General features: G+C 38.5%; 1 protein-coding gene across 22 annotated transcripts in view; it reads left to right on the top strand.

Moving 5' to 3' along the window:
* Positions 1-26,248, top strand: part of SYNE1 (spectrin repeat containing nuclear envelope protein 1) — a 295,197-nt gene that overhangs the window by 240,439 nt on the left and 28,510 nt on the right. For all 22 annotated transcript variants that reach the window (XM_032101881.1, XM_032101882.1, XM_032101866.1 and 19 more), the window contains 13 exons: positions 1,202-1,406; positions 2,628-2,810; positions 3,793-3,939; positions 4,980-5,134; positions 5,445-5,592; positions 9,324-9,418; positions 10,420-10,654; positions 11,360-11,554; positions 13,358-13,483; positions 14,224-14,379; positions 16,341-16,499; positions 16,973-17,139; positions 23,912-24,074. In XM_032101881.1, coding sequence (XP_031957772.1) covers positions 1,202-1,406; positions 2,628-2,810; positions 3,793-3,939; positions 4,980-5,134; positions 5,445-5,592; positions 9,324-9,418; positions 10,420-10,654; positions 11,360-11,554; positions 13,358-13,483; positions 14,224-14,379; positions 16,341-16,499; positions 16,973-17,139; positions 23,912-24,074 — 2,134 coding nt within the window. The remainder of the gene's footprint in view (positions 1-1,201; positions 1,407-2,627; positions 2,811-3,792; positions 3,940-4,979; positions 5,135-5,444; positions 5,593-9,323; positions 9,419-10,419; positions 10,655-11,359; positions 11,555-13,357; positions 13,484-14,223; positions 14,380-16,340; positions 16,500-16,972; positions 17,140-23,911; positions 24,075-26,248) is intronic.

Below are 26,248 nucleotides of genomic sequence, written 5' to 3'. Positions count from 1 at the left end.
TTTGGACATTACCGTCAGTAGTTTTGCTCTATGCTTGACTGCCAACCAAGATTCATAAATACCATGCTGGAAAATAATACTGCACTTGAAATTTGAGAATTGTGTCTGAAAATTTTGTTTGCAGTGGTTCAGTGGTTTGCATCAGGTTCCCCAAATTTTAGGTTATTATTTCTAGTTGTAGGAAGAGCATGATAGGCGGGAAGATCTGAGCTCCTCACCAGTACCTTGGCAAACAGATTCCTGAGCTTTAAATTCAGGCAAGAACCAGTAAAAGGGTTTACTCAGAGCAGATCCAGGAAGAGAGGATCCAAAAGGAAAAAGATAGTTTTGTGGAAAGCTGGAAATTTTTTTGAAAACAGTCATGCCAAATTTATTTTAGTCTCTGTTCAGTCCTGTCCTAGAAACTGGAAGTGGGGGGAGGGATTATTTAGCCCCATTTCAAAAAAAGATACTGTAGAATTTAACCATTTCAGTGACGGCTGACAGAATTTTTGCTTCAGAACCTTTGCTTTTTCATCATACAGTAATAATTGAGAAATATTGTGGTTTTCTTTGGTAAGGAAACAATTAGGCAGTTTGATAACTGCCAGCACATTTGAGAATGTATGTGTTCTTGGCTGCTATTAGAGCAAAAAATTCAATGGGGGATTATTATAAGAAATAATTCAAAGGGAAATTGCTTATTTAATTGGATAATATAAATATAAAGATTTTTAATATGTCTGGGAGTATTTTACAAGTGAGTTACAAAGAGCTTTATGACTTAAACCCTCTGTGTCAGAGTTTGGGAGGAAATTGCAGGAGAAAAAATGGTGTCTTGTTTACATATGTTCTGGGCCTCTTAGGTCCTCACAGGAATCTGCTATTGGCAGTGCATGGTTGGTCACGGATGCTCTGTGAGGCTGAGGGTACTAAGTGGAAATAGCAGGAGATTCACTTCAAAAAGGGTGCTGCAGCTCTGATCACAATCATTAATAAACAGCATCCAAGATGTAGCACAGATCAGACACATTGTGACAGGTCAGAACAGCCTGCCAGCATATTTGTTGGTTTAGTATTTTTGTTATCAAATGTCTGGATCTTGATTATTACCAAATTTTTTAAAAGTCAAGAGACCATGGGAAACAGCAGAGAGGAAGAGGGACACATATAGTTGTTGTGGACTCCCAGGCTTCGATCACTCATGCAGTCTCTTCACCAGGTGGAACAACCTCCTGCAGGAGATTGCGGAGCGGCTGCGTGCCAGCAGGGCCCTGCTCCAGCTGTGGCAGAGGTACAAGGACTGCTACCAGCAGTGCTCTTCCACAGTCCATCAGCGAGAAGACCAGACCAATGAACTCCTGAAGACTGCAACCAGCAAAGACATTGCTGATGATGAAGTTACTACTTGGATTCAGGACTGTAATGTATGTTCAGTTAAGCTTTGCAGCTTTTCTCAGCTCTGGGGGCTAAAAAAACATCTCAAGAGGCTCTCCATTACTAAACTCTATAGTTGGTATTTTAGAATAGAATCTTCTATATTAACATCTTTCATTTTACTGATGCAGCTTAGGCACAGGAGAGACAGCTTTACATCTGCTACCCAAATCTCATGAGTGTCTCTAAATTTTGATCCCTCCATTAGTTGCTGTGGTGTTGTTTCAGAAGCTGGTATCTAAAGTCTTCTCTCTGGAGAAGGTGCATAAATTATATCATTTGATTCAGCCTTAAGTCCCTGCTTAATGAAGGTATTCTTGCTTGGGAAAGTATCTCTACCAAGTCTTCTGAGTTCCTTATAATAGAAAGGAACACAAAATCCTTCGACTGTATTCCCACCAATCAAGACCATTCTCATTTTCAGAATGATGGAGATGTCTTTATACTTCATTATGGAAGGACACTATTCACTCTGAAACCTTGATATTCTTCCTTTTTCAAGATTTTATCTCAAGATACAAGCAGAGTAGTTTGTCTTCTCTCTGTGCTTACATTTTGGTTCTTTTGAGCTTAAGTTAATGTTAAGTGTCATTGACCAAAAAAATAAAATATTAATTATCTCAATGCAAGCAAAATAATTACAGTGAGAAAAATAAACATGTTAGTGTTAAAAAATAAACATGTTCATGATTTTTCAGAGCATTTGCTGCCATGGTCAGGCACCATGGACTGGCAATTCAAATTGTTCGGTTCAAATAATTTATTTCCTGATGTCCCATTCTTTAACCATTGTGTTAGGCTATTTAACAAAGTTATTTTTTCAGCCCTCCTGGTAAATCATAGCAGGAAGAAAAGGGAGATCTACACTTGAATCAATTCACAGTGAGGGCTGCCACTGCTTAGGACCATCATGTCAGTAAATTCAAAGGATTTCTTTCAGCAGTTACTGTCTCATCAACAACTCAGGCTTGCTCAAAGGTAGCTGAGCAGTGTCTTTTTTCTGTTCCTTTCTGTACAGGTTCTTTGACGTATCTTTTTATTTTTTGACTCATACAGAATGTAACTGGAAACTTTAATATTGAAATGCAGTAGTAAATAGAAGTTTTCCTTACAGTGCTTGAGTTCAGTCATTTCATTCTTCCTTTAAATCAGGGGATTAAATCAGAGTGTCAGGTTAACTATTCATGTCCTTATTCAATGTGATGCCACAGGATGTACTCACAGATTTGAAAACAGCCCAGGAGTCACTGGTTATTCTTCAAGAACTGGGGGAGGAGCTAAAACGCCAGGTGGAGGCTTCAGCAGCAGCAGCCATACAGTCTGATCATCTCTCTCTGAACCAGAATCTGTCAAGCCTAGAGCAGGCGCTCCGCAAGCAACAGGCTGCACTTCAGGTATGCAGACAGTGTTAACAGTCCTCAAATGTGATCGTCCTGTGGTACCTGAAAAGATATAAATTAGCTAAATCTGCCTGGGAAAAGAGGGTAGTGTTACCTGTTCATCAGCCTTTCCTAGACTTCCCTGGAAGCCAAAGCTGAGAGTAGAAAATATGCTGAAGTCCAGGAAAGAGACTTTGGAAGAAGGTCCAAATTCTGGGAAGAGGATACCAAATCTCATGCAGGAAATGTCTGGAATGCCAGGGTGGCCAGGCTTTCTGCACGCAACAGTAGTGCTAACAACTGTATCCACAGCTACTGCTCCCCTGAAGACAACCACTTTTCCCACCTGTTTCTTTAACAGTAAAAGAAATGAGAGATTCGGAATATTGTGTGGAATTGATTTTTGTGGTTCCTGTTAGTGTCAGTGATCAAACTGATGCCTACCATTTGTGTCAAAGCCTATTTAATAGAGGTTGCCAAATTGCTTGTGTCACCAGGGACTGAAGAGCAAAAAAGGAGTGGAAGAATGTATTCCATAGGAAACTATTAGGTTGAAAAAGCCACAAAGGTAGCAGCTTCTGTTTGAGAGAAAAGAGGATTTACCCAAGAAATCCAGAAGTGTCTGAGATGTGCTTATAGTATCACTGTGCTGTGAGAAGACAAAACACAGGAAAAGTTCTTAATTTAAAATTGCAATAGAGTGACTAGTCATCTCTGCTGGCAGTAAATTAAACAGGGGAGTTACTTTCATAAAAGAAAGTTAGAAAAGGTTATAAGGAGATAAGCACTTTGCTGAAATGTTGCCTTTCCTATGATCAAAAATCCTCTTCTAACCTAAAAAAAAAGTCAAACTTATTCCACAGTCTGCAAGCAAAGCAGCAGTTACAATTGCTACTAGCCAATTCAACTGTTAGCAAATCTGTAATGAGAATAACCAGGAGTGTAATGTCAGTAAGGAGGCTGCAAAACCAAAACTGTGGATCCTTTTGTATTCAAGGCTGGAGCCCTGGACTATCAAACCTTTGCCAAGAGCCTGGAAGTCCTGGAGACCTGGATAACAGAAGCAGAAGAAACATTGAAAGAACAGGATCCCAGTCACTCATCTGATGTCTTGGCAATACAGAGTAGAATGGAGCAACTCAAGGTGACTAATAAACACAGGAAGTGCTGGGGTTTTTCCTCTGTTATTTGTAGTACAGGGTATGCACAGATACTACACATGCATTCTATATGTGGTAAAGGACTATCACTCATGAAAAGTGTAAGACTGAGAACTTGGAAGTTTGATGGCAGACAAGGAATGATTGTTACGTTGTCCCTGAGTAAAGTTGAGAAGGACAGTCAAACTTTTCCAGAGTAAAATTAATAACGGATAAAAATGGGAATGGAAACTTCAACAGTTTTTGGAGATTTCCTTCATCTTGTTTTCTCACAACTTTTTTGAATTTATTAATTCCTGTCTCAGTGGTATCTCATTTAGGTATGAAGTAATTCATACATTTTGGGTATCTTGATATACTGAAGAAGCATTCATACTTTGTACTGTCATCTCCATTTGAGGTCTTGCACACTTCTTTTTGTGGGGCTTCTTTTTTCCCTCTCCTTCTTTCAGTGGCCATGACAAGAAGTTGCTGAACTTTGTCATGTAGGCTGTTTTTGTCATTTTAATCTTCCATTCTTTTTCTATCAAGATTAACTATAGACAGAATTCCACTTTGGACATGATAAAAAGCAGAGCATTTTCCTTATGTAGTGAATTGAGTATTTCTGTACTGCAAAACAAAAACCTAGAAATAAAAAGTTGAATAATTTCAGTGGGAATTTTCCAGCCTAGAATTCAGGCTAAGGAGCAAGGAATAAAGCTCATTTATTTTGACAGTAAAAATGTATGGCTTCGAACACCAGCCTACTTCTGCAGCTCTGAACTGTAAATCCCCCATTCAGCAAAACATTTCAGTGCAATTTGAGTATACTTCTCTGCACACATTTAAACATGAACTTCTCCTGGTCTGGAACCAGAAGATGAAAACTGGAAATGCAGTTTTTTCCTGGCATAGAGATTGCTGACCACTTGGTGGCAACCAAGGCCGTTCTAAATTTAAATGAGTGTTAGTTCATAATTTTGAAGTCAATAATAATGTAATTCCTGAACTTCCCAGTTATCACTTTTATTGTTTGTTGCAGAGTCAAATGCTGAAGTTCAGCAGCATGGCCCCAGATTTGGACCGTCTTAATGAGCTGGGTTACAGGCTTCCTCTGAATGACAAAGAAATCAAAAGGATGCAGAACCTGAACAGACATTGGTCTCTGATCTCATCTCAGACTACAGAGAGATTCAGGTGGGGATAAATAAAGATTGTTACACAGTTTTCTTCAATTACAAGTTAGAAAGTATACCTTTTGCAGAATATAGAAAATGTTTCAGATATTTTATTAACCAAAGTTCCTTTTTTTTGATGTACTTAAAAGTAAAGAGCAAAGCCATTGAGCTGAGAAGTAGGTTTTGGCACAAATTACCGTAATTTGAAACGAGTAGGACTGCTTCTTTTCCAAGTATTGGCTAAATAAACTGAATGAGGCAGCTAAGTGGGAAAGGTGTTGCCATCTGATTTGGAGTTACCTGAATCCATCTTTCTTCCTTTCTTTCAGTAAGCTGCAGTCTTTCTTGCTGCAGCAGCAGACCTTCTTGGAGAAATGTGGAACTTGGATGGATTTATTAGTTCAGACTGAGCAGAAGTTGGCAGTAGAGGTTTCAGGAAACTACCAAAGGCTTTTAGAGCAACAGAGGGAACACGAGGCAAGTAGTCATGTATATTTATACATAGCTAAAACACATACTATTTATACATAGAAGGAATGCACATTCTTTTTTTGAATGATACAGTAGCATGCCTTGAATTGTATTGGTGTGCACCTTCTGTTAAAAACAGAAGCATGCAAATATGTCAACGATAGCCAGCGTGGAGGAGGATGTGAGTGTCTGTGTTTGTGCATAATGCGTCACTGTGCCTATGAGTGCGTCCCCTACATTTAGTCTACTTCAGTCTGGTTTGTACCAAGGAAACCAAAGCTCCTGCAAATACCTAACAATTCTCATGCCATTTGGCTCTTTGTCTTCAGTCATAACTGGAGAAAATATCTATTCTGATTTTGTTTATTTGTTACTAAATTATCAATGCATATAGCATAGAACATGTTAGGAGTTTTTTGTCAGTTACCATGTTATATGACTCACCATGGCGCCTCCATTTGATAACATTTCCTTGGAGAACAAACTGAATTGGTCTTTGCTGCATGCTGGAGTCGTTTGTCTGTTTGTAACAAATCAAGAACTAGCACAGCTTTTGCTGCAGGGAAAAACTGATTCAGAGTTTTTACTAGTACTAGATTCAGAGTTTATGATTCTTCTGTGAAGTCAAGTGGTGCACATTGTTTCTCCACCCGTATTGTTACTGCCAAGAATCCTGGTAAAGATCAAGTAAAAGAAGTCAATTTTCATACCAGAGCTCCCATGTGGCTGCAGTAGTTTCAGTTCCCACAACTTTTTCAGCTGACCTTCCCCTAGACTCAGGCCAGATTACAGGAAGAGTTATGTCCTTCCCCTTCTCTTGCCTTATATCTCACAGCATAGTGTTTGAATGAGTGTCTGATAGCAAAAAGTAATTCACAACCATTTTTAGCGTACGTTTGCTTTAGCATCTAACTGCCTTTGCTTTCACAAATGTCATCCATTTAGTTTCCTTTCATTGCTGCCAGCATTAACTGGACAGTCTCTTTGTAAGTTTAAACATCTCAGGTCTTTGAGATTTGAATGTCCAGAAATTTTTACTAAGTGGATAATTTCCTATTGTTGTTGTGTCTAGTCATAGCTGTAATTTTTTGAAGGGAGTTAGGGCAATCTTCTTGCATTTGTTTGTCTTGAGATCTCAGCTTAATTCTCTCCTGAAACCTTGATCTGAGCAGATGAATGTTACTTGGACACTCTGTTTAAGCCCTTTTTTTGCAACTGTGAAGTCATCTCAGAATAAGATAATTAATATCTGGTCTTCTAAATACTGCAGTTCATCCTAAAAAAAGAAACCTGATTTTTTTTTTTTTTTTTTAAGTCTTATTTTTGGCTTTTTTTATAATCAAAATGTATTCATTACAAAGTGTCCTTTTCAGTGCTTCCTGACAGTCACAAAAATTTTTCTTTCCACTCCTTGTGGCTGAAAGGGTCTAATCTCAACTTCTTGAGGTGCATTTCCACATTGTTTTGCTTTGTATTTTTGAAAATAATGAGAAAATGTTCTGTCCACCTGAATTCCCAGGATGGATATTGAAATGCTTCCAGCTCTGTTATTGCCTTTCCAGTGACTCATAACTTTGCTGGTTTTTACCCAAAGAAGACCCCAACCACCTCAGTGGCCTTATTTTAAATATCTTCCTGGTGAAGTTTACAAGGTAGTGGTGATAGCTTTTACAGACATCATGTGCTAACACTGACATCTGCATCAGTCTGCCAAGACAATCTCATAATCACTCTTGCATGGTTCTCCAGTACATGGCACAGTGCTTGAGACTCCCATGCAGTGGGAATTCACTGAGACAAGTGCTTGAAAAATGCTGGCAGGGGAAGGGGAAGGAAGTTCCTTGCCAACTCAATTACCGAATTTTTTACTGTGTGCTGGTGTTGTCCATTTCAATGCTTGCCCTCCTTTCCTCCTCCTTTGAATACCTATTTCTGTGATTCATGGTGATCTACATATGAGAATAAATTTGGGTGACAAGTAGTCCCAGGTAATGGGGTATCCCTCTTATGTACAGAGTGTAAATATGGAAAGGAAGTGGATGGTGACCGAAATATCTCTGCTTTTGTGTAGGGCTTGAATACATCTGCTCTAAGCAGAGTTCCTCATGTTCTATAAGCTTTTATTTCACCTGTCCTCCTAAAAAAGTATTAAAATTTTCCCTTTTGGAGGAATTGGTTTTGCTGGTTTTTAGTTTTGGGGTTTTTTCAGGTTTTTGAGGGGGTTTTTTAGGGGAGGGGGATGGTTGGGTCTTTGGGCAGGGGGAGTTGTTTAACAAGTTGCAACCAGTTGTGTTGTTTAGTCTCAATCTTTCAAAAGTGCTGGTAGATGCTGTTGCCTTCTGTGCCTCATGTCCCGTAACTTGACAAAAATAGATGTAAAATTTCTGCCTTTTTGCTCAGCTTTCTGAAATTCTCAGTGCCACACTTGTGGCTTCATTCATGTGATAATAATAGTGTTCAGTTTCCTTCTGATTCAGGCTCAGTCAATGATAAGTGCCAGGGTATTCAAAGAACAGTATCAAATATTTCTGTGAAGAAACCAGACAACATTCTTTCTTTCTATGGGAAAATTTATGACCTGAGTAGAATTTTCAGAGTTAACTCAGTGATTCAGAGAGGCAAATCTCATTTTGAAAAATTACTGCATCGTCTAGAAGTCCTAAACTACACGCAATGTGCTTGAGAGGTTTAAGTGTGCAGGTGCCAGTGGGTGTTTTGCTGGCAGGTGCAGATGCAGGGATTGTTACTATCACGATTTGAGCTGGCAGGAGGCCATATAACAAGAGTGGTCTAGACTTGGAGAATAGTGCCTCTTAGTTCAGGCAAGGGTGAACTTCTGTCAACTGCAAATACCATCACTAACTAAAGAAGAAAAATCCAAAGCTTCATACCAGTTTACTTTTTCTTCCAATCTCTCAGTAAACCTTTTGAGCACAGAGTGGGTCCAGTGTGTGCCTGAGTGCGCCTTCATGAACATAAAAATATTCTTGAAGAACCTTACGTAGAGACATAGTTCATTACTAAAAGAAAAGATGTTTTTAAAAATAAATTTAATTAGTATATACACTTGAGTTATGTTTGCTTAGGTAGTAATTAGGTAATTTTTTGTCTTAAGTTACATTTAAGTAATAAGAGGGTTTTAAAAATATTGTGGAAGTTTATTATGCTATTATTATTTGTGAGGAAAATGAATATGAAAATGTGGAAAAAATGGAAAATTGATTTCTAGCTCCTATACATTTCTTTTATAGAAAATTTATAGTCTATTTCTTTTAAAGTTCTATTGGCAATGTAAAAGTGTATTAAAAGTTTATATAACACTCTCACACATGGTCTGTGTAACAAGGCAAAAGATTATAAAATTCTTCAACGTGTCAGAAAATAAAAAGTGCCCTTTCTTTTTACAAGCGAAAAATACCTTATCTGGATTTTGTTGTAAATTTCATTGTAAATTATGATGTCAATAATACAACTGTACTCAGAAACATAAAACCTAGATCCTGTTGATATAATTTATCTTTATAATATTGGTGTTGAGGAACTAATATTAATTACTAGAAGCAGCAAGTAAATCTAAAATGAGAGTTTTCAATATGTTTCTACTAAGGTCATGACAAAACTCCCATTGAATTAATCTGACATGAGATTAAATATATAAAAATTCATTTTTATCAGTGCATACAGACAGAATTAAAATGTAAGATCTTATTTTAACATCCTTGTCTCCTGTACAACAGCTATTCCAGGCAGAGATGTTCAGCCGCCAGCAGATTTTGCATTCAATTATCTCTGATGGGCAGCACCTCCTAGAACAAGGACAGGTGGATGACAGGTAGACATTGCTGTATTGTTGCTGCTGCTGGTTATGTGAAGTAATACTTAGGCTAGTGGGAGACTTCCTAACAGAGGAGGTGGCAGATGGCAGTGTTCCGATCATGCTCTTCTGAAGTGGAAGTTACTACTGCTGTGGTTAAGCTGTTAATTAGCCAGATCTTAAGACAGTGTTCATTTGAATGCTATGGGGTATGTGAATGCGTTTGGGAATACAAAAACCTTCTGAGGCTGCTTCTCTGACAAAGATTTGTCTTGGAATATCAAGCGCGCTCCATACATATCTGTTTCAATGTATTTTCAAAATGTCGCTTTCACCAAAGGAGCCTGCACTGACACATTTAATGGATTTCATTTGATTTATGCCACCTGGGGATTTGCCTCTACCAGGAGGATTCCCTACTGCCATTTAAGAACACCTGCAGCCTTAATGTGATGTAGTAGGAATTCATTGTTACCTAGGATTTTATTTTAAAAACTTGTGGTCAAATGAGTGAGAATCAGTGGAACACCGATGGTTTCACACTTATGCATATACACTGACTTTGCTAAGGTTATCGTGGTACTAAGATGAACTGTTTATTGAAATATGAGAATTTTATTAATGCTATGTGTATCTTACTCCTGCTTTGAACTCAGTAGTAAATCTGGGGGTGAATTGTGAAATCTCCATGATTTACTGTGAATTTGACTAATCCAAACTGGCAAAACCTGTGGGTTTTCTTTGTGTATTTCTGGGAAGATGGTAGAAGAGTCTTGTACATTAAAGGTTTGGGGTTTTACAGTCTCAATTACTGGATCCCTTTAATTCTCCCGGTACTTGAAGTGTGAAGTACTTAGCCTCAGACAGCCTTCATGAGACTTCAGTGCTTTTCTCTTAATGTCTTTTAACTGACAGACAGACACCTTTTCTGTGTGCCTTTTCCCTTCAGATTATTTCATGAAGCAAATATATCGAAGTATGAAGGTTACTATGTATTTTTATTAATCTATTTGTAATAGGGATGAATTTAATCTGAATCTGACTCTTCTGAGTAATCAGTGGCAAGGAGTAATTCGCCGGGCACAGCAGATGAGGGGGATCATTGACAGCCGGATTCAGCAGTGGCAGCGCTACAGGGAGATGGCGGATAAGCTGCGCAAGTGGCTGCTGGAGATGTCCTGTCAGCCAGTGACTGAACTGGGCAGCGTTCCTATCCCACTGCAGCAAGCAAGAGTGCTGCTGGATGAAGTGCAGGTATGCCCAGTGTGTTTGAAGAAAAAGGAAAAAATCCCTGCCTTTTTTACAGTCTTCACCATTTAAAACATTGTTTTAAATGTCTTAGGTTCAGCCTGTCTGCTCTGCCAGTTCTTGTTTGGAACTGGTGTAACATCAGAAGCAGTAGCATGATGGAAGCAAAGTTGGAGTGCATAAAGAACACGAAATAGAGAACTTACTGGGCCCTCCTCACAAGCCGTGTTTGCTTCTGTTTTTGCTTTCAGCCAGTGTCACACTGAAACGGTCTTGAAAAGATAGTGATGACCTGTTTGAGGAATGTATACTAGATAACAAGGATTCCTTGAGTGTCCATCTTCATGTGAGGTTAACAGTATCTAGTGAGCAGCTTGGTGTCTTCGAGCTTTTTAGCTGGAAGGTGGATATAATGATAATAACCCTTATAAACATAACAGCTCAAGAGGAACTCTTTCTCTTTAAGAGCAATTGAGACACTGACATTAGTGGGGAGAAAGAAGTCTTTCATGTCTTTATCTCCTTTGAGAAATTTTATAAATGTCTGCTGCAATAAATGATTGTGAAAATGTTAAGGTAAAGCATTTGGGCCGTAGTTCATGCGTAAGACAGGGTATGCAACCAGTTAAAGTATGGCCTTGAGAGTGAATTACTGAATTGTTAATTGTAGTTAAAAAGACAAAGCTGACAGAAAACTATTAATATTTTCAGCTTAAAGAGAAAGTTCTCTTAAGGCAGCAAGGGAGTTACATCCTCACAGTGGAAGCTGGGAAACAACTGCTGCTCTCTGCTGACAGTGAAGCTGAGGCAGTCCTGCAGGCAGAGCTTACTGAAATCCAGGAGCGCTGGAAGATAGTTAGCACTCAACTGGAGCAACAAAAGAAACAGCTTGCTGTGTTGCTAAAAGTAAGTGTGCAATTTCTTCTGTACTTCTTCAGCAAGTTTGTGCTTTCTTACTGTGAACCCTGGTGAAGGAAAGCATTCTCAAGGGACAAACACAAATACAGGAACTGCACATGCAGTACATGAATTAACAATTTCCCTTCACCACCTCTGAAACTGGGAGTGGTAACACTTCACAACAGGCTTGCCCGTCAGTTGATATATTTTAACTGATATTTCCAGAATACTGCCAATAAAATATATTCATACCACTCCTATTTTCAAAATAGAGCAAAAATTTCTTTTATTTTGTACAATTTTGTTTAATTTTTATACATATTTGTATTGGGTTTGAGTGGCAAAGTGTTTCTAGGGGGAAGCTGCAGGGATGACTTCTGTGAGAAGCTGCCAGTAGCTTCTCCTGTGTTTGATGGAGCCAGTGCTAGCTGGCTCCGTGTTGGACCCACTGCTGACCACAGCTGAGCCCAACTGTGATGGTGGGATAACAGAATTAAGAAGATTAAAAAAAAAAAATTACTGTGCAGGAGCAATTGCATCCAGAGAGAGGAGTGAGACAGCGTGACAGCAGCAACTTTGCGGACACCAAGGTCAGTGAAGGAGGGTGAGGAGGTGCTCCGGCAGCCAGAGCAAGATTATCATCCAGCTCATGGTAGAGACACAGAGCTCTACAGTGGAGCAGATATCCACCCACAGCCCATGGAGGTCCATAGGGAATCAGAGATGCACCTGCAGCCCATGGGCGGACCAGAGCAAGTGGATACCCAAAGGAAGCTGTGACCCCATGGAAAGCCCACACCAGAACAGTTTTGCTGGCAGAACCTCTGACCCCGTGCCAGACCCTTGTTGGAGCAGTCTGTTCCTGGGGGTCTGGAAGGAATCCGTGGAAGGGAGTCTCTCTAGAGCAGTTTGTGAAGAACTGCAGCCTGTAGAAAGTACTCATGGAGAAGTTCATGGAGGATTCTCTCCTATGGGAGGGACCCCGTGCTGGAGCAGGGCAAGAGTGTTAAGAACATGCCAGACTATTGTCACGCTATATGTCACCCATATTATTTGATATAGGTAGTTCTTCCTCAAGATGATCATGAAATACTGGCATAGATTGGGAGAAAAGGAAGGAGAGAAGTACAAAGGCAGTGGTAGAAGGAGAATATCTTGAAACAGAAGACTTCGTTTCAATACAATGCAAGTTTCAGTACAAGTTTTGTATTTTCTGGTATCATACAACTGCCATTCTTTTTGGGTTATCATTATTATGGTCCTTCTATCTTACTATAAGGCTTTAACAAGCAGGTGAGGCAGGTAAAACCATACTGTCACTTGACATGGTTTGATTGCATTGGATACATTAAAAAATTTTGGAAAGTATACAAGCACTAAAGCAGGGTGTAGCTGCTAGAATCCTGATTTAAAGAAGATACTACACAAACTTCAGTCTGCCCTAAATTTTCAGTTTCCCCACCCACTTTTTTTTTCCCAGCGATTAATGCACCTGAATGAAGCTCTTGTCAAAGAATAGTAGTGCAGACATTCAATAAAGGAAGTGGAAAATTAATTTTGCCAGGGAGAGACTTTCCTGAAAGGATGGAGTTGGATCTAGACAGCGTATTAATAACAGAAGACCTTGTGTATTTCTACTAACAGAGACCTACACACAAAAAATTCAACACAGTTCTACACAGGACTCAAGATCTGAGACTTGAAGTACCATTTAGAGGGAGATTTCAGGGCATGTTATTTCTAGGCAAATCAACTGATGTAAGTATAACATAGATTAGAACTGAAGTCTAATAAACATTCTGCTTTCAGGACTGGGAGAAATGTGAAAAGGGCATAGGAGACTCCCTGGAGAAGCTACGATCATTCAAAAAAAAGCTTTCTCAGCCATTGCCGGATCACCATGACGAGTTGCATGCAGAACAGATTCGTTGCAAGGTAAAGCACTTCTTCTCTGTTGATTGTCATCTCTTCTTTGCCTGCCTTTGTGCAGTAACCTCTTCTGTTGTTAATTGGCTTCCTATTACTGACTATGCAAACCAGGCAAGAAACTATCCATATAACACATGGACACCATAATACCAGAGTGATCTCACCATAATGCAAATCCTGCAGAGTAAATGCAGATCTGATGGAAGGATACCAGAACAGGGTCTGAAAAATACTGTAGAAGGGCTGTGTATTTGTGTGTTTTTATTATAGAAATTCTAACCTCAAATTTAAACTCATGGTATCTAAACTTCCTGTTTAGTGCTTTTTTATTTGAGCTGAAGTGACCATGGGGGATTTAAAACAACACTTTTAGGCTATATTATTTGCATTTTAGAACTGGAATACAACTGGAAAATATTTTCAATACAGAGTGTCCAAACCAGTACTTGAACTTCCCAGATACCTTTGAACTTTGGCGAGTTGAGTAGTACCTTAGTTTGCAACTTCTTATCATGTATCATTCTGTACTGGGGAGATAATACCATCATAAGTCTGAAAATATTGGTACATTTGGAGTTGATGTTTTCTTTTTCTTTTAAATGGGGCTGAAACAGTCTGCTTGACATGGTGGGTCTGCTCAGATATGACTTAAATCAGTGGGTAACACCGCTTGTCTGTTTCATCAGCATACTCAAATTATTCTTTGTTATCAAACTGGTCCTTTTTCCTTGTGTTCTTCTTTTAAGGAGTTAGAGAATGCTGTTGAAGGATGGACAGATGACCTTGCACACCTCTCCCTGCTGAAGGAGACCCTGTCTGTATATATCAGTGCAGATGATATCTCAATCCTCAGTGAGCGAATAGAACTCCTGCACAGGCAGTGGGAGGAGCTGTGCCACCAGGCAAGTACAGCACTGAGCAGTGTTGGGAGCAGTATGCAGGCTACAAAAGTGTTGGGAGAAAAACTGAATCCAAGTGGCAGCTTTTATAAAAGATCCATGTAGACATCCCTAAATTCAAAAGTGAATTCTTTCTGAGTCAGGAGAGACATTCACTGAAATACTCCTTTAGTTACTGCTAGTGTTTCTAGATCTCTTGAACTTTATAATGGCTGTGAAGTCATATTTAAACAGCCGTGAAAAATCAACAAAAAAAAATCACACTGTGAGCTGTGGGACTTGGCATGGCTGGCTGGGAAAAAACCACGGAAATAATAACAGTTACACTTTGCTTTGGTGGAAGATCTGTGCTTGGAAAGGATGTCCCCTCCCCACTCAACATTGCTTGATTGTACCTTCAGTTCTACTGATAGCGTCGCCTTCTTCAGACCTTGGTGTCTGCATTTCTTTTAGTCTGAGGGTAACTTTCTTGCCTCCAAAATGAGCTGAGGAGTATTGTTTAGTTTTGTCAGGCACATCACACTATTAGTGTGTTTCTGACCTCTGATTTGCACTCCAGGCAGTGGAGTCTTCCTTACCCAGCTTTTCAGATTATCCTGATGTCATTTCTGTAGTTCAGTAGAGATTGCAGTCCAGATACAATGGGGCTAACTTGAAATAGTTACCTCTTGTAAACTATCTGTGAAGGTTTCAAAAACACCCCCAAAGTAGGAAAAATGCTTCACAGTTACCAGCACAGATCAAGTTTTGAGTTAGTTGCATTTGAATGAACCAATGTAGATACATCTAAATTATGATACAGTCGCTGCATGTATGTTTATGGTAGAAGAAGGAGCCAAGTAAGGAAGTTTTATCTTAGTTTTGAGCATGCTGAGTGTTTCAGGATGTAACCTAGTGCAAGCCTTCGTTCAACTGCTGCTTATTTCCGGAAAGCTGTCATCAAGTTCAGAACCGCAAACAGGAAATGCAAGATCACGTGTATGCCCCTGTTGAACCTAACACAGTAGTTAAAAAGCATGTCACTTTCTTTTGTGAAAGAGCTTCACCTTTTCAGCTGAAATTGTGATATAAAGTCAGAAATAACCCAGATCACAGTGGAGAGGAAGTAAGTAGTTGTACCAGTATCTGAAACTGCAGAGATGACTTTGCTGCTCAGTCTGTGCTGCTATTTTGATTTCAGTGTCCATCTTGGTCTGTTACTGTTTGCATTCTGAGATGGTACCACAGTTACAGCTGTTTCTTAAACACATCAGTGTTTTCCTTCCTTCTGTATTAACTGCAGCATTTGCTTGTTTGATGTGTCATGCCTAATCTTTCCTGTCAAGGCACACCTCAGTGTTTTGGAATCTCTCGAGGTGTCATGCCTATCCACAGGAGACAGTTGTCTATGAAATGAGTATATTGGTACTCAAGTAAAAAATTACTTTTGCAAACTACAGTGTGTCTTGGATTTAGGTTTGTACTCATGTGCTCGTGCACAAATTACACAGACTTTTGGACTTTGGCCTGTACTATGTCTGCATCTTTTTTTTTTTTATGCTTTGGTGAAGAGTTTTTAATTTTCTTTCTAATTCAATCTCTTAGACTAAAAATAAACTAATATATTTTATAAAATGTTGTAAGTGAGCAAGAATTGTAAGAAAATACTGGTTTTATCTTCTAATGAAAATTTCAGGTTATAGACATTATGAAACCAGATACTGACAGACTGCTGAGCTTAATGCTTGGGTGCCTCTCTCTGTGCATAGGATGTAGCTGACAGGAAATCTGAGATCAGTGCTTACCCCTGAACTCACATTCACACAAATTTTTGCTGTACAACTCCAGTTTGTTTTAATGGCAAGTAAGTGGTTGCAACACTTTTTCAAGGCTAGAGGAACTCACATTGAGGCACAAAGTGTTTTAAGCATGTTTTAAATGTATTTACTGTTTTGGTTTCATTTACTCTTTGTAAATGGTTTAAGGTCTCCTTGCGTCGACAACAAGTTAGCGAGAGACTGAATGAGTGGGCTGTCTTCAGTGAGAAGAACAAGGAGCTCTGTGAATGGCTGACGCAAATGGAAAGTAAGGTGTCTCAAAATGGTGACATCCTCATAGAAGAAATGATTGAGAAACTTAAAAAGGTACAGTGTACACTTACATACTCTTATTTAACTGTTTACTTGTTTGTGAATGAGCTGAAATTAAGGCTTTTCCTTACCCTGATGTGTTTCGGTGTTTATGTTCTCTCGTTATGCAGACTTTTCCTGTCTGTCTTGAGACAGGACCTCCCAGAATGACAGAAAATTAAGTGAATGCAAAGTCAGAGGCGTCTGAGTGCTTTATTACGTGTCCAATCAGAATTGCCTGTAATGAGTTAAACTATAGCAGACATATTTATAGAAAGCATTGTGTTTTGGTTTGTGTTGGGTGGATTTTTTCATTCTTCTGGTAGTTGTTTTTGTTTATCCATCAAATATATGAGGTGGTCACTCCACTGTACCAATCAACTGAAAAAACAACATTCACTTATATTTTTGCACCATTTCTTTAGTAGTGCAGAGTACAGTATATTTAGAATAAGTACCTTGTCTTCTGGTTGCTCTTTACTGTCTAGGATTATCAAGAGGAAATTGCTGTAGCCCAGAAAAACAAAATCCAGCTTCAGCAAATGGGAGAGAGACTTGCTAAAGCCAGCCATGAGAGTAAGGCATCAGAGATTGAGTACAAACTTGGCAAGATCAATGACAGGTGGCAGCATCTTCTAGATCTTATTGCAGCCAGGTAAGACAGTTGTTTTGTTTCTAAGTTTTAAGTGGGACAAATTAATATGCTGGGTGTCATGCATTTAAAATCCTTTATTTTCTGCCTTTTCATCATACATTCTGAAATAAATTCATTCTTAAACATCAACACATTTCTGTGAAAATCACTTTCCTGTTTTACTTTATGGTACAGGACAACATTTCTTCAAGAAGAGTCATTTAAAAGCTTCATTATGATACTATGGTGATGGTGGAAGATTAACAGTTGGACTTAATCTTAAAGCTCCTTTCCAAACTTAACAGTTCAACGTTTCTACAGTATAGGATCAGTTGCAATCAGGTTTAGTGAGCCTTCATCTAGAAGCATCTTACTCTACATGGTGCTTAAAACTGGATGCAAATGTAGTTTTTTCTAGAAATTTCTTGACAGAGGAATCAAAACTTTGTAGTTTGGGATTTCAAGAAGAGCTGGTCCAAAAGTAAGTCTTAGGTTTCCTCCCAGATCATTTTTTTCACAGATGGAGAAAAGTAACTGCAGGTAGATGTATGCACACTGGGCTTAAAGGCTCTTTTTATCCAAGCTCAAAAGTGTAACAGCAATTTTCAGAACTTAAAAAAATACAGGATTGTTGTTTGATATGTAAAGAAAATTATTTATTTGTTTCAACACTTTCTGTTGAGCTGTGCTACAGCCTCTCTTTCATTACCAGCAACAATTTTCTCAGAATTTTGCACTTCGTGAATTGCATAAATAGCTCATATACTTTATAATTCACATTTCTTTGATGTAAGAACATATGCATTAGTAATACTTTAGTCCTGTTAGCAGCAAAAGGGTTTGTTTAGTTTCATCGTCTTTTTTTGTGTGTTCTTTTTTCAGATGGTTTTACTGCATTCTTGCTCTGAAATCTGTTAGCATGGAAGCAGTAAATTTTATGTAAACAGAAGCATTCCAGTGGCTCCAGCTCCTTTAATAGTAGTAGTTCATTTTAAAGTAATGAGCACCATATATTTCTTACAGAACAATTAAGTCAGGAAGTGTTGCATTACCATCAAGGAGCCTGCTTGGTTTCAGAGGATGTGATACAAGTTGTTGAACTTGAAGTATATTTGATATATTTTTATGTTAGTCTTTTCAAATGCTTACTCAGGGAAATGTTCAGATAATACCTTCAGGAAGTTTCTATCAAAAGAGGATTGCATTCAGAAATTGCAAAACACATCTTTAAATTATCTATCTTGTCTATTTAGTATTACAGATTAGTCCCCACTATAGGAGAGGTGAATGTTTAGGATTTTGTATCATTCATGGGTTGGCAGACATAAGATGCAATGTTACACACTTAAGCCCTCTCATTCTGTTATCATGAAGTGTCAAGTCCTAGTTCTAAACTAATGTATGTAAAATATTATTTACTTTTATTTCCCGATCATTTCAGCTTACCCTTCTCAACTGGCATGCTCAACATTATTGTATGCAATTAAACATATAAATCTTTACATTTCAGTGCTCACTGAAGTGAAAAATACTCTGCAAATTAGCTGACGTTTGGAAATAAATTGTGGAAAGGTGTGAAGCTAGGCTATGAAAAGCTAGTTCAGCTGTATCTTAGGCTGGAAATCAATAAAACCCAAGTTGTTGATTAATTAATGTATGTACAAAATGCTTGTATTGATGTCTAATTGCAAATGGACAAAAGGGTTGGCATCCCCCAAGATAATTTTTAGAAGGTCCCAGAGGCCCTTTAGAATATGTTCTTATATATTGACATATGTTCCTGTTAAGATATTTTGGAATTTAGAATGTATCATATAACATGGTTTTGGCTTCATTCATCTAGTAAAGGCAGATTAGTTGTCCTCATATTGAGAAGAAAGTACATCTTTTCACATTCTGGATGCCTGACAGTATTAATAAATTATTAGAGCCTGCAGACTTTTCTGCAGTGCTACAGTAATCTCTTGCCTGGAGCATTTTTCTCAGTGGTTTGTTTCCTAGAGCTGTGAAGTATTAGCAAGTGCTGTGTGAAAATGCTTCAGTAATATATTATGGTAATACATGTCCAGTCTGAATCTTTACCTGTTGATTTTTATACTGTGTGGTGAAACTTCTCCAGTCACCTGTAAAAGCATCTTGCTTTCTTCCTTGCTTTCTTGCTTGCTTGCTTTCCTGCATTCTTTCTTTCTTTCTGTCTGTCACATTCTGTTCCCTTGCCCATTCCTTTTAATTGCCCCTCCATTCAGAGGAGGTCTGTAACTACAGAAGTGACAGCTGCAGAAAGGTAGTTGTGTCTCTGCATCAGAGACTTCTGTTTGTTCCCTTCTAGAACATTGAATCCTTTCAGATTAATTTTTCTGATATGTCAGCCTCCTGAAAAAAAGTTGCCGGTGTTTACAGCTGGGAGACAGTGCTACTGCTGCAACTGCTCAGGCTTTGCAAAGAAGGCTTTGTGAGTGTTTTCATCCTTTCCCTTACCACTCACAGTCCACATTCCTGGAGATCAAATCTGGCACATGTTGATGAATGCAGGTTTTATTTAGAAACATGACCACTTGTCACCATCCAGTGTCATGTTATCAAGCAACGGCTGGTAACATTTGTTTGCTGTGAAACATTTTCTGTACAGTACTCCCCAGCAAAGTGTGTCCCCCTTGCCTCCCCCCGCCAAAAGAACAGTGTTTGCAGGCTTTGGGAGTGGAAGTTCTTCTTTTTAATACTGGAAAATTTCATGGTTGTGGTGGAAGACTTGCATGCTGTGAAGATGGCGGAGGACAGCAGTGTGGATTCAGACCTCCCAGACTGTAACTGTGATATCACAAGGCAGGCAGCTATTTTTGTTTGCTTTTGATTGATACTATTCTTTCTGAAGTTTTGGCTTGCTGGAAAACTAACTGAAATACTGATATGTAGAGATCAGTACTGTAGCTAGAAATTACTGTTTTCTGCTCAGTTTAAAAGCAGTTGACAGTGGTAACAGCATACTTTGTTTTACAGCTAGTACCTTTGGATCCTGGAATAATTTTTTGATAGTGATGGAAACTTAGAACTAGTAAAATCTCTTAGCTGTCTGAGAGAAACTGTGGACTGATTTTACTGCTGTTTTTAAATATGAGAGCATGTACACAAATGAGAATAAACAGACTGTCTACTTGGTGTTTGTGTCATCAAAGGGGTATGACTGCAAGCAAAAGGCAGAGAAGGAAAGAAGCTGTAAAGAAAGTACTTCAGACTTAACTTATCAAAGCCTGTCTGTCTGTTCATATTAACAACTGTTTTGTAACTGCATGTAATACTTGAACTCAGCCTACATCATCTTGGATTTTTAATTCAGCTTCTCTTTTTCCCTTTTCACATTATCTTCTAGAAATTTAGCTGTTGTTGAGAATTCTAGAAATGCAGTCTTTGAAAGAGCAAACTGATTGGAGTGGTAACTACAGCTGGCTTTACTGGTGTCCTACTGCACAGTACTATTGTGCTTTGGAAAATAAATTTGGTTTTACTCAGAAAAAGATTATTTTTAAACTGATCTTTTCAAAGCTGATTTTAATAGTGCAACATTTTTCACTATTTCAAAGAGTGTTTCTTAAAACTTGTCTTCAAGTAGGTATTTGTTTTAAAAAACACCTTTTCTGCTTTCTGCTTTCAGACTTAGCCAGCATGTTCTGAGTTTTTTCATGCTGCTTTTAAAGTTTAATATTAGTAAGCAGCTGTCTAAATGACTAATGCAGTAGCTATGACTTCTATATGATGCATTTGTATGTACTTACAGGATTGTTCCTGTTTAGATTTAAGTGGAATCTAAGGCTTTCCACTTTAGGACTAGTTGAATTAAATGTATCTGTGCTTAATTTTAGCTCCAAGTTTTTCTCCCACTGGCTTTGCCTAATGCAGAATAATAGACATTATTAATAGACAATCTAAAGTTATTGCTTTCTTGGGGAAATTGAGGCACATTAAGTGGAACATGGAAACATAAGTATCATAAGCCCATTCAAATTGTTAGACAATTTTTCATCAGTAAACCATAAAAACAATTGAATTCTGCAGTATTTTCCTTTCTGAGAGTCTTAGGTATTTTTAAAATGTAACAAGACTGGGGAGTGTGTTTTATGAAAAAAAAAAACCTTTAAGCCAACTGTGTAATGGTTCCAACCCATTGATTTCAGTGCAGAATTTTCTTTATGAAGGAGAGAAGTTATACCAAGTCTTTCCCAGGAACACGTGCAGTTACTGTGCTGCCTAGTGCTGCAACAGAAGCATGAAATGATTATTGGAATAATTAACATTTTAAACATAATCTTGCAAATGCAATCTCAAAACGTCTTGGCTAGGGATCCCACATGCTTGATCTAGAATTTGACCTTTGTCTCTTAAGCAGAGCTTTTAGAGCGCAGGCAACTTTGCTTGCTGAAGTTCAGAAGGAAAGCTCTCAGACATGATGGACTGCATCTATTATTTGATCACAGATATGTTTTCAGAGTAGCTGGAGACACAACACTGTATTGCAGTTCAGTCAAAATAAAAGTAATCCCAGCAGACTCCAGTAAGCACTTGTTTATTTGTTTCTATTTGTACCAGGGGCAAAGAACCTGTTGTATTAAACTCAGTACAACAAAAAAGAGCAGTGTTAGAGGTAGATGTAGTGGGGGGACAGGAAGGAAGTTGTAGGGTTTGGGTTTGGTATGTCATGCTGTTTTTCTTTCTTTCTCTGGAGCATCTTAGATCATGTGACTGAAAATAGTGGTAGTTGGCCCAGGCTATTTTTTATGCTCAGGCAGGGATGTACTCCTGTGAAGTTTGCCTGAGGCAGAGGGCACTTTCTAAGTGATGGACCCTTTATAGTTGTTGCAGGCAAAATGTAAATGAAAATCCAGCACAGAGATTAGAGTAGCACGCAATTGCAAACAAAAAAATCCTGGTCCACAGTTTGGTCTTGCAGATGATCAAGTGACACTGCTTCTCCACAGGACTGACATGACTCATTGTTCCCATTGGTTCAAACCCACAAAACGCTGTATGTCGAACCATAGGTGACAAGGAGATGGTGCCCTCAGACAGTGGGTGTTCTCCTGCTGTCTCCTCAAGCCTAAATACATAGCTGTGTTTTGAGATAGCCTCATGATGGGGACTGAGGCAGTCTTTCAGCATAATTGTGTTGACTTCAGTCCCATTGTGGACAGATTTTCAGATTGCCCATATTTTTTTCCAGGTACCAGGTGGGGTTTTTTTTCAGATCACAACCCTACAGCGGTTGGTCATGAGACTCTGGCAAGGAAGCTGTATTTGAACTGTTCTTAAGGGGTTTTAGCAATAAAAAACCACAGTTTAACCATCTGTGAGCTAACGAGAGGGCTATAAAGAGATGAAAATTGGAATGATTTAACCTTTTTTTTAAGATGACATTAATATTTCTGTGAGTCTCCTTATGGTCAGCTTCAACTACGACTTTCAGTATGGAAACACTTGATAAATTTGCTGGTTAGTATTGTGGAAAAAAATGTGAATTGCTTATTTTGAATTATAGGATGGTCAGATGGCATTTTGTGTCTTTAACAAATCTGGCAATCTTGTATTTTTCAACCCAATTTAGTCAATCTATTCCCAACTGCACACATCTTTTAAACCTTTCTGATATTGAAACACTTAAGTAGAAGAGCAGTAGGAGCATAAAAGGGAACATTACTCAAGATTGGTTTTGGTACCACACAAACAGGGAAAAAGAGCTTAGAAAAAAATTCAGAATCCACTAATAATGTATGCTATGAAACATGGGGATAGGAAAGAGAGAATTACTGAAGGACAATTTTGCAGTTCAAACAGATCGAAGGAAAAATTATTGAGATAGGATGAAAGTTTAGTTGAATTTATTCACTTTCTAAGCTTAATGCTCTCTTGATTCAAAAAACCAAAAAACCACAAACAAACAAATGGAAATCTATAGTTCTTCCTGGTCATTGATCTTCCAGGGTCAGGATTCCAAGAAAAGTACTAGTTAGGAATCACTGTGCAGTTCCATTCCAATTTAATCTGTTTAAACCTGAAATAGTCTGATAACACCAACTTAAAGCAGCCCTTGGGATTCAAGAATTCTCCCCAAGTTCTCAGCTGGGCTTCTTGCTCTGAAACTTATTTATTCAAGGACAAGTCTTCACCCTGGAACAGGTTGCCCAGAGAGGTTGCCCAGATGGTGCCCTATCCCTAGGAATGTTCAGGGTTTAGGCTGGATAGGGCTCTAAACAACCTGATCTAGCTGAAGATGTCACTGCTCATTGCAGAGCAGGTGGACTGGATGACTTTTAAAGATCCCTTCCAACCCAAACCTTTTGTGATACATACTTCAGTGTTTTCATGGGTGTGAAAAAGGCCTGTTCACTTAATGCACTCCCTCACCAGTACATGGATAAGTTATTTGTACTCTAAGAACAGTTGTCATCTATTAGTCAAATACACAACTAAATTGCTTAGATTGTTTTGGGGGTTTGAAGTGTGTGAGCTCTTTAAAAAAAAAAAAAACCAGAAAACTTTTCTTAACAAATACTGAAGTCAACTGATTAAGGTACAGAAGCTTTGGAAATGTTGTGTGGCATTAGTAAGCGCCCAGTGTTTCTCAACCAGCAGCTATGAGTGCAGACTCTATGCACATGTAATATACTTCTGTTACATAATAAAGGAAGACTTTACAACAGAACTTGCCATCTAAGTGAAGTTTCTCTGGAAACTTCCTGCAACGCATACCGTGAAAAATTTTCTTCAGGGTGTACTTAATACTGCCATTTCTTTTTCTTTACAGGGTAAAGAAGTTGAAGGAAACCCTTGTTGCAGTGCAGCAGCTGGATAAAAACATGAGCAGCCTGAGATCTTGGCTTGCCCACATTGAATCAGAGCTGTCCAAACCTATCGTCTATGAAACTTGTGACTCTGAGGAGATACAAAGGAAGCTGAATGAACAGCAGGTAAAATACAACACACTTATCAGGTGAACAGTGACATGGGGAGAGCCAACTTAGTGTGTCCTTGGACTGCCCATACCCAGTTCAGCTGAGAGGGCATAAGGCAAAATGCTTAAATATCAAGGCAAGTGGTACTTACTGTGTCACTTATAGAGCCTTCTGCTGGCCTTGACATCGAATCCTCCAGGAGCTGGTTGACATTTCCAAGAAAGGTAAGGCATCAAGAGATGTAACCTGAACGAGTTATTGCAATTGTTTTCCTTTTGGGCTTGTGGTTTTTGTTTGTTTGAGTTGTCTGTTCCCAGAGGCAAAACTGACACCTATTAGACCTTGCAAATTTTGCAAATGCTTGAAAATTACTATTTTTAGCAACCTTTCTAACTCAGTTTTATTTTGCAGCTTGTTTGGGAGTCACTTTGCATGCAAAGATGCATGAGCTATAGACGTGAAGTTAAAATTGGGTGGTTTATACTACACAAAGCCTTTATGCAGTGCTAGATTAAAGTATGTAGAAAAATGTGAAGTCAGCCAGTTTTTGGCATTGAAACTAATGTTACTTCTAAGATGATTTACTGTACTTTTTCCTTCCTGTTCCACTTCACTGCCCAGTGCAGTTTTGCCTAGAAGCATGTTGCTGGAGAGAACTGTTGTCCTTTGTGTTCCTGTTGGTTATTTATTGGCAAAAATACCTTTCTGGTGCCCACTGAGTTAGATGAGTTAGATGCTCTCCTGGGTCCTTTCTCCAGAGGAGAAAGAAATGCGTGAGAAGAGGAAAGATGGGATATTTTGTGGATAATTTATGAAGAGTAAAAATGGGCATTTTGCTCCTTAAAGCTGAGCGTGGAACTGAGCCAAGAACTCCTTCAGAGATTTTGCCAGCTCCTCAACTGATTTGTTAGATTTCTTTTCAGAATTACTTATTAATATTCTATATGGAATTTACATAGGGATAATAATTTATAACACAGAAACATCACTAATGAATGGTGTTTCTGAGACAATAAAGTGTTGGGAAGGGCTAAACATTTTTTTGCTACTTTGCTATCAACAAAGTAGATAGTTGAGATTATTTACTAGAATCCCTATGCAGACATCCCATAGTTTTTTACAACCACTTCTTACGGGATTTATCTTGGGCACAGAGACTGGTATATCTCTGCCTTTCTCTGTCTCCTTGTGGTGGCAGCATGCAGTGATGTTCTGTAGAAGTGAGAGTGGTTTAATTTGAACTCTGAAGGGGAGAAATAGAGGTGAATCTTACCATGGGAGGATGACATGTGTGGAAACATGGTGATGATTTGACATGATAGCAATACAAGACATGGTTAAAATAATATTAATTTTAAAAACCTACCCACTTTCAATGCATGGCAACTGGTATTTTTATTAGTTGGAGGCTATATCACTATCCACAACACCTCAGAAGGCTACCTTCGCAAGTATTTTGTTCCCTGTGTCTTCTGTTAGTGACTCTCTGTTCTTTTCCATGTTTGATATTCCACTGAGGTCATGTTATCTTTCCAGTTGTTCATATGCAAAATTAGATTAAAAATATTATGTTGTGAAAGAGGAGGGACAAATTCCATTTATGAAACTCCATTATCTACTTCTCGGCATCTACTTCAGCCACGCATCAGCTTTCCAGATTGCTGGTCTCTAGTGAAATAAAAATACAGTTGAATCTGGATATCCCTGGGAAGGTAGGGTAACTTCAATGCAGTATTTTCCTAGGGTAATGAACTCCATTTAAAGGATTACTTGTTTGTTTATTTTCTCAATCTGCTACCAGTTGAAATGTGAAAAAATGATATTTGCTTCTGGCCAAATTACATAAAAAAAAGGTTGTATATGGGTGACAGCAGTGCATAAAAGTGATGCTCCTTTGTGAACTAACCCAAAGGCTTAATGTTGTCTAATAAACATAGAAAATTTTAAAATCTGGGAAATAAATATTAGTCTATGGAGAAAAAATAATCTAGACATTGCTTGTGGAAATGTTCTGTAGATGAATAAAAAAAGTTTAATTCTTAAGAATGCTCAGGACTCACAGTTCTCACTACTGGTTTACTCCAAAACATTTGAAAGGAGATTGAGCTTACTTGACCTCAAGTCTCATAGCTGTCTGGAGTGTGTGTTTCATAAAGTATTGCATCTGATTATAGTGTCTGTCCTTCTAT

This window comes from Corvus moneduloides, chromosome 3, assembly GCF_009650955.1.
Source record: "Corvus moneduloides isolate bCorMon1 chromosome 3, bCorMon1.pri, whole genome shotgun sequence".
NCBI lineage: Eukaryota > Metazoa > Chordata > Aves > Passeriformes > Corvidae > Corvus > Corvus moneduloides.
This window is presented reverse-complemented; position numbering and strand designations above follow the sequence as displayed.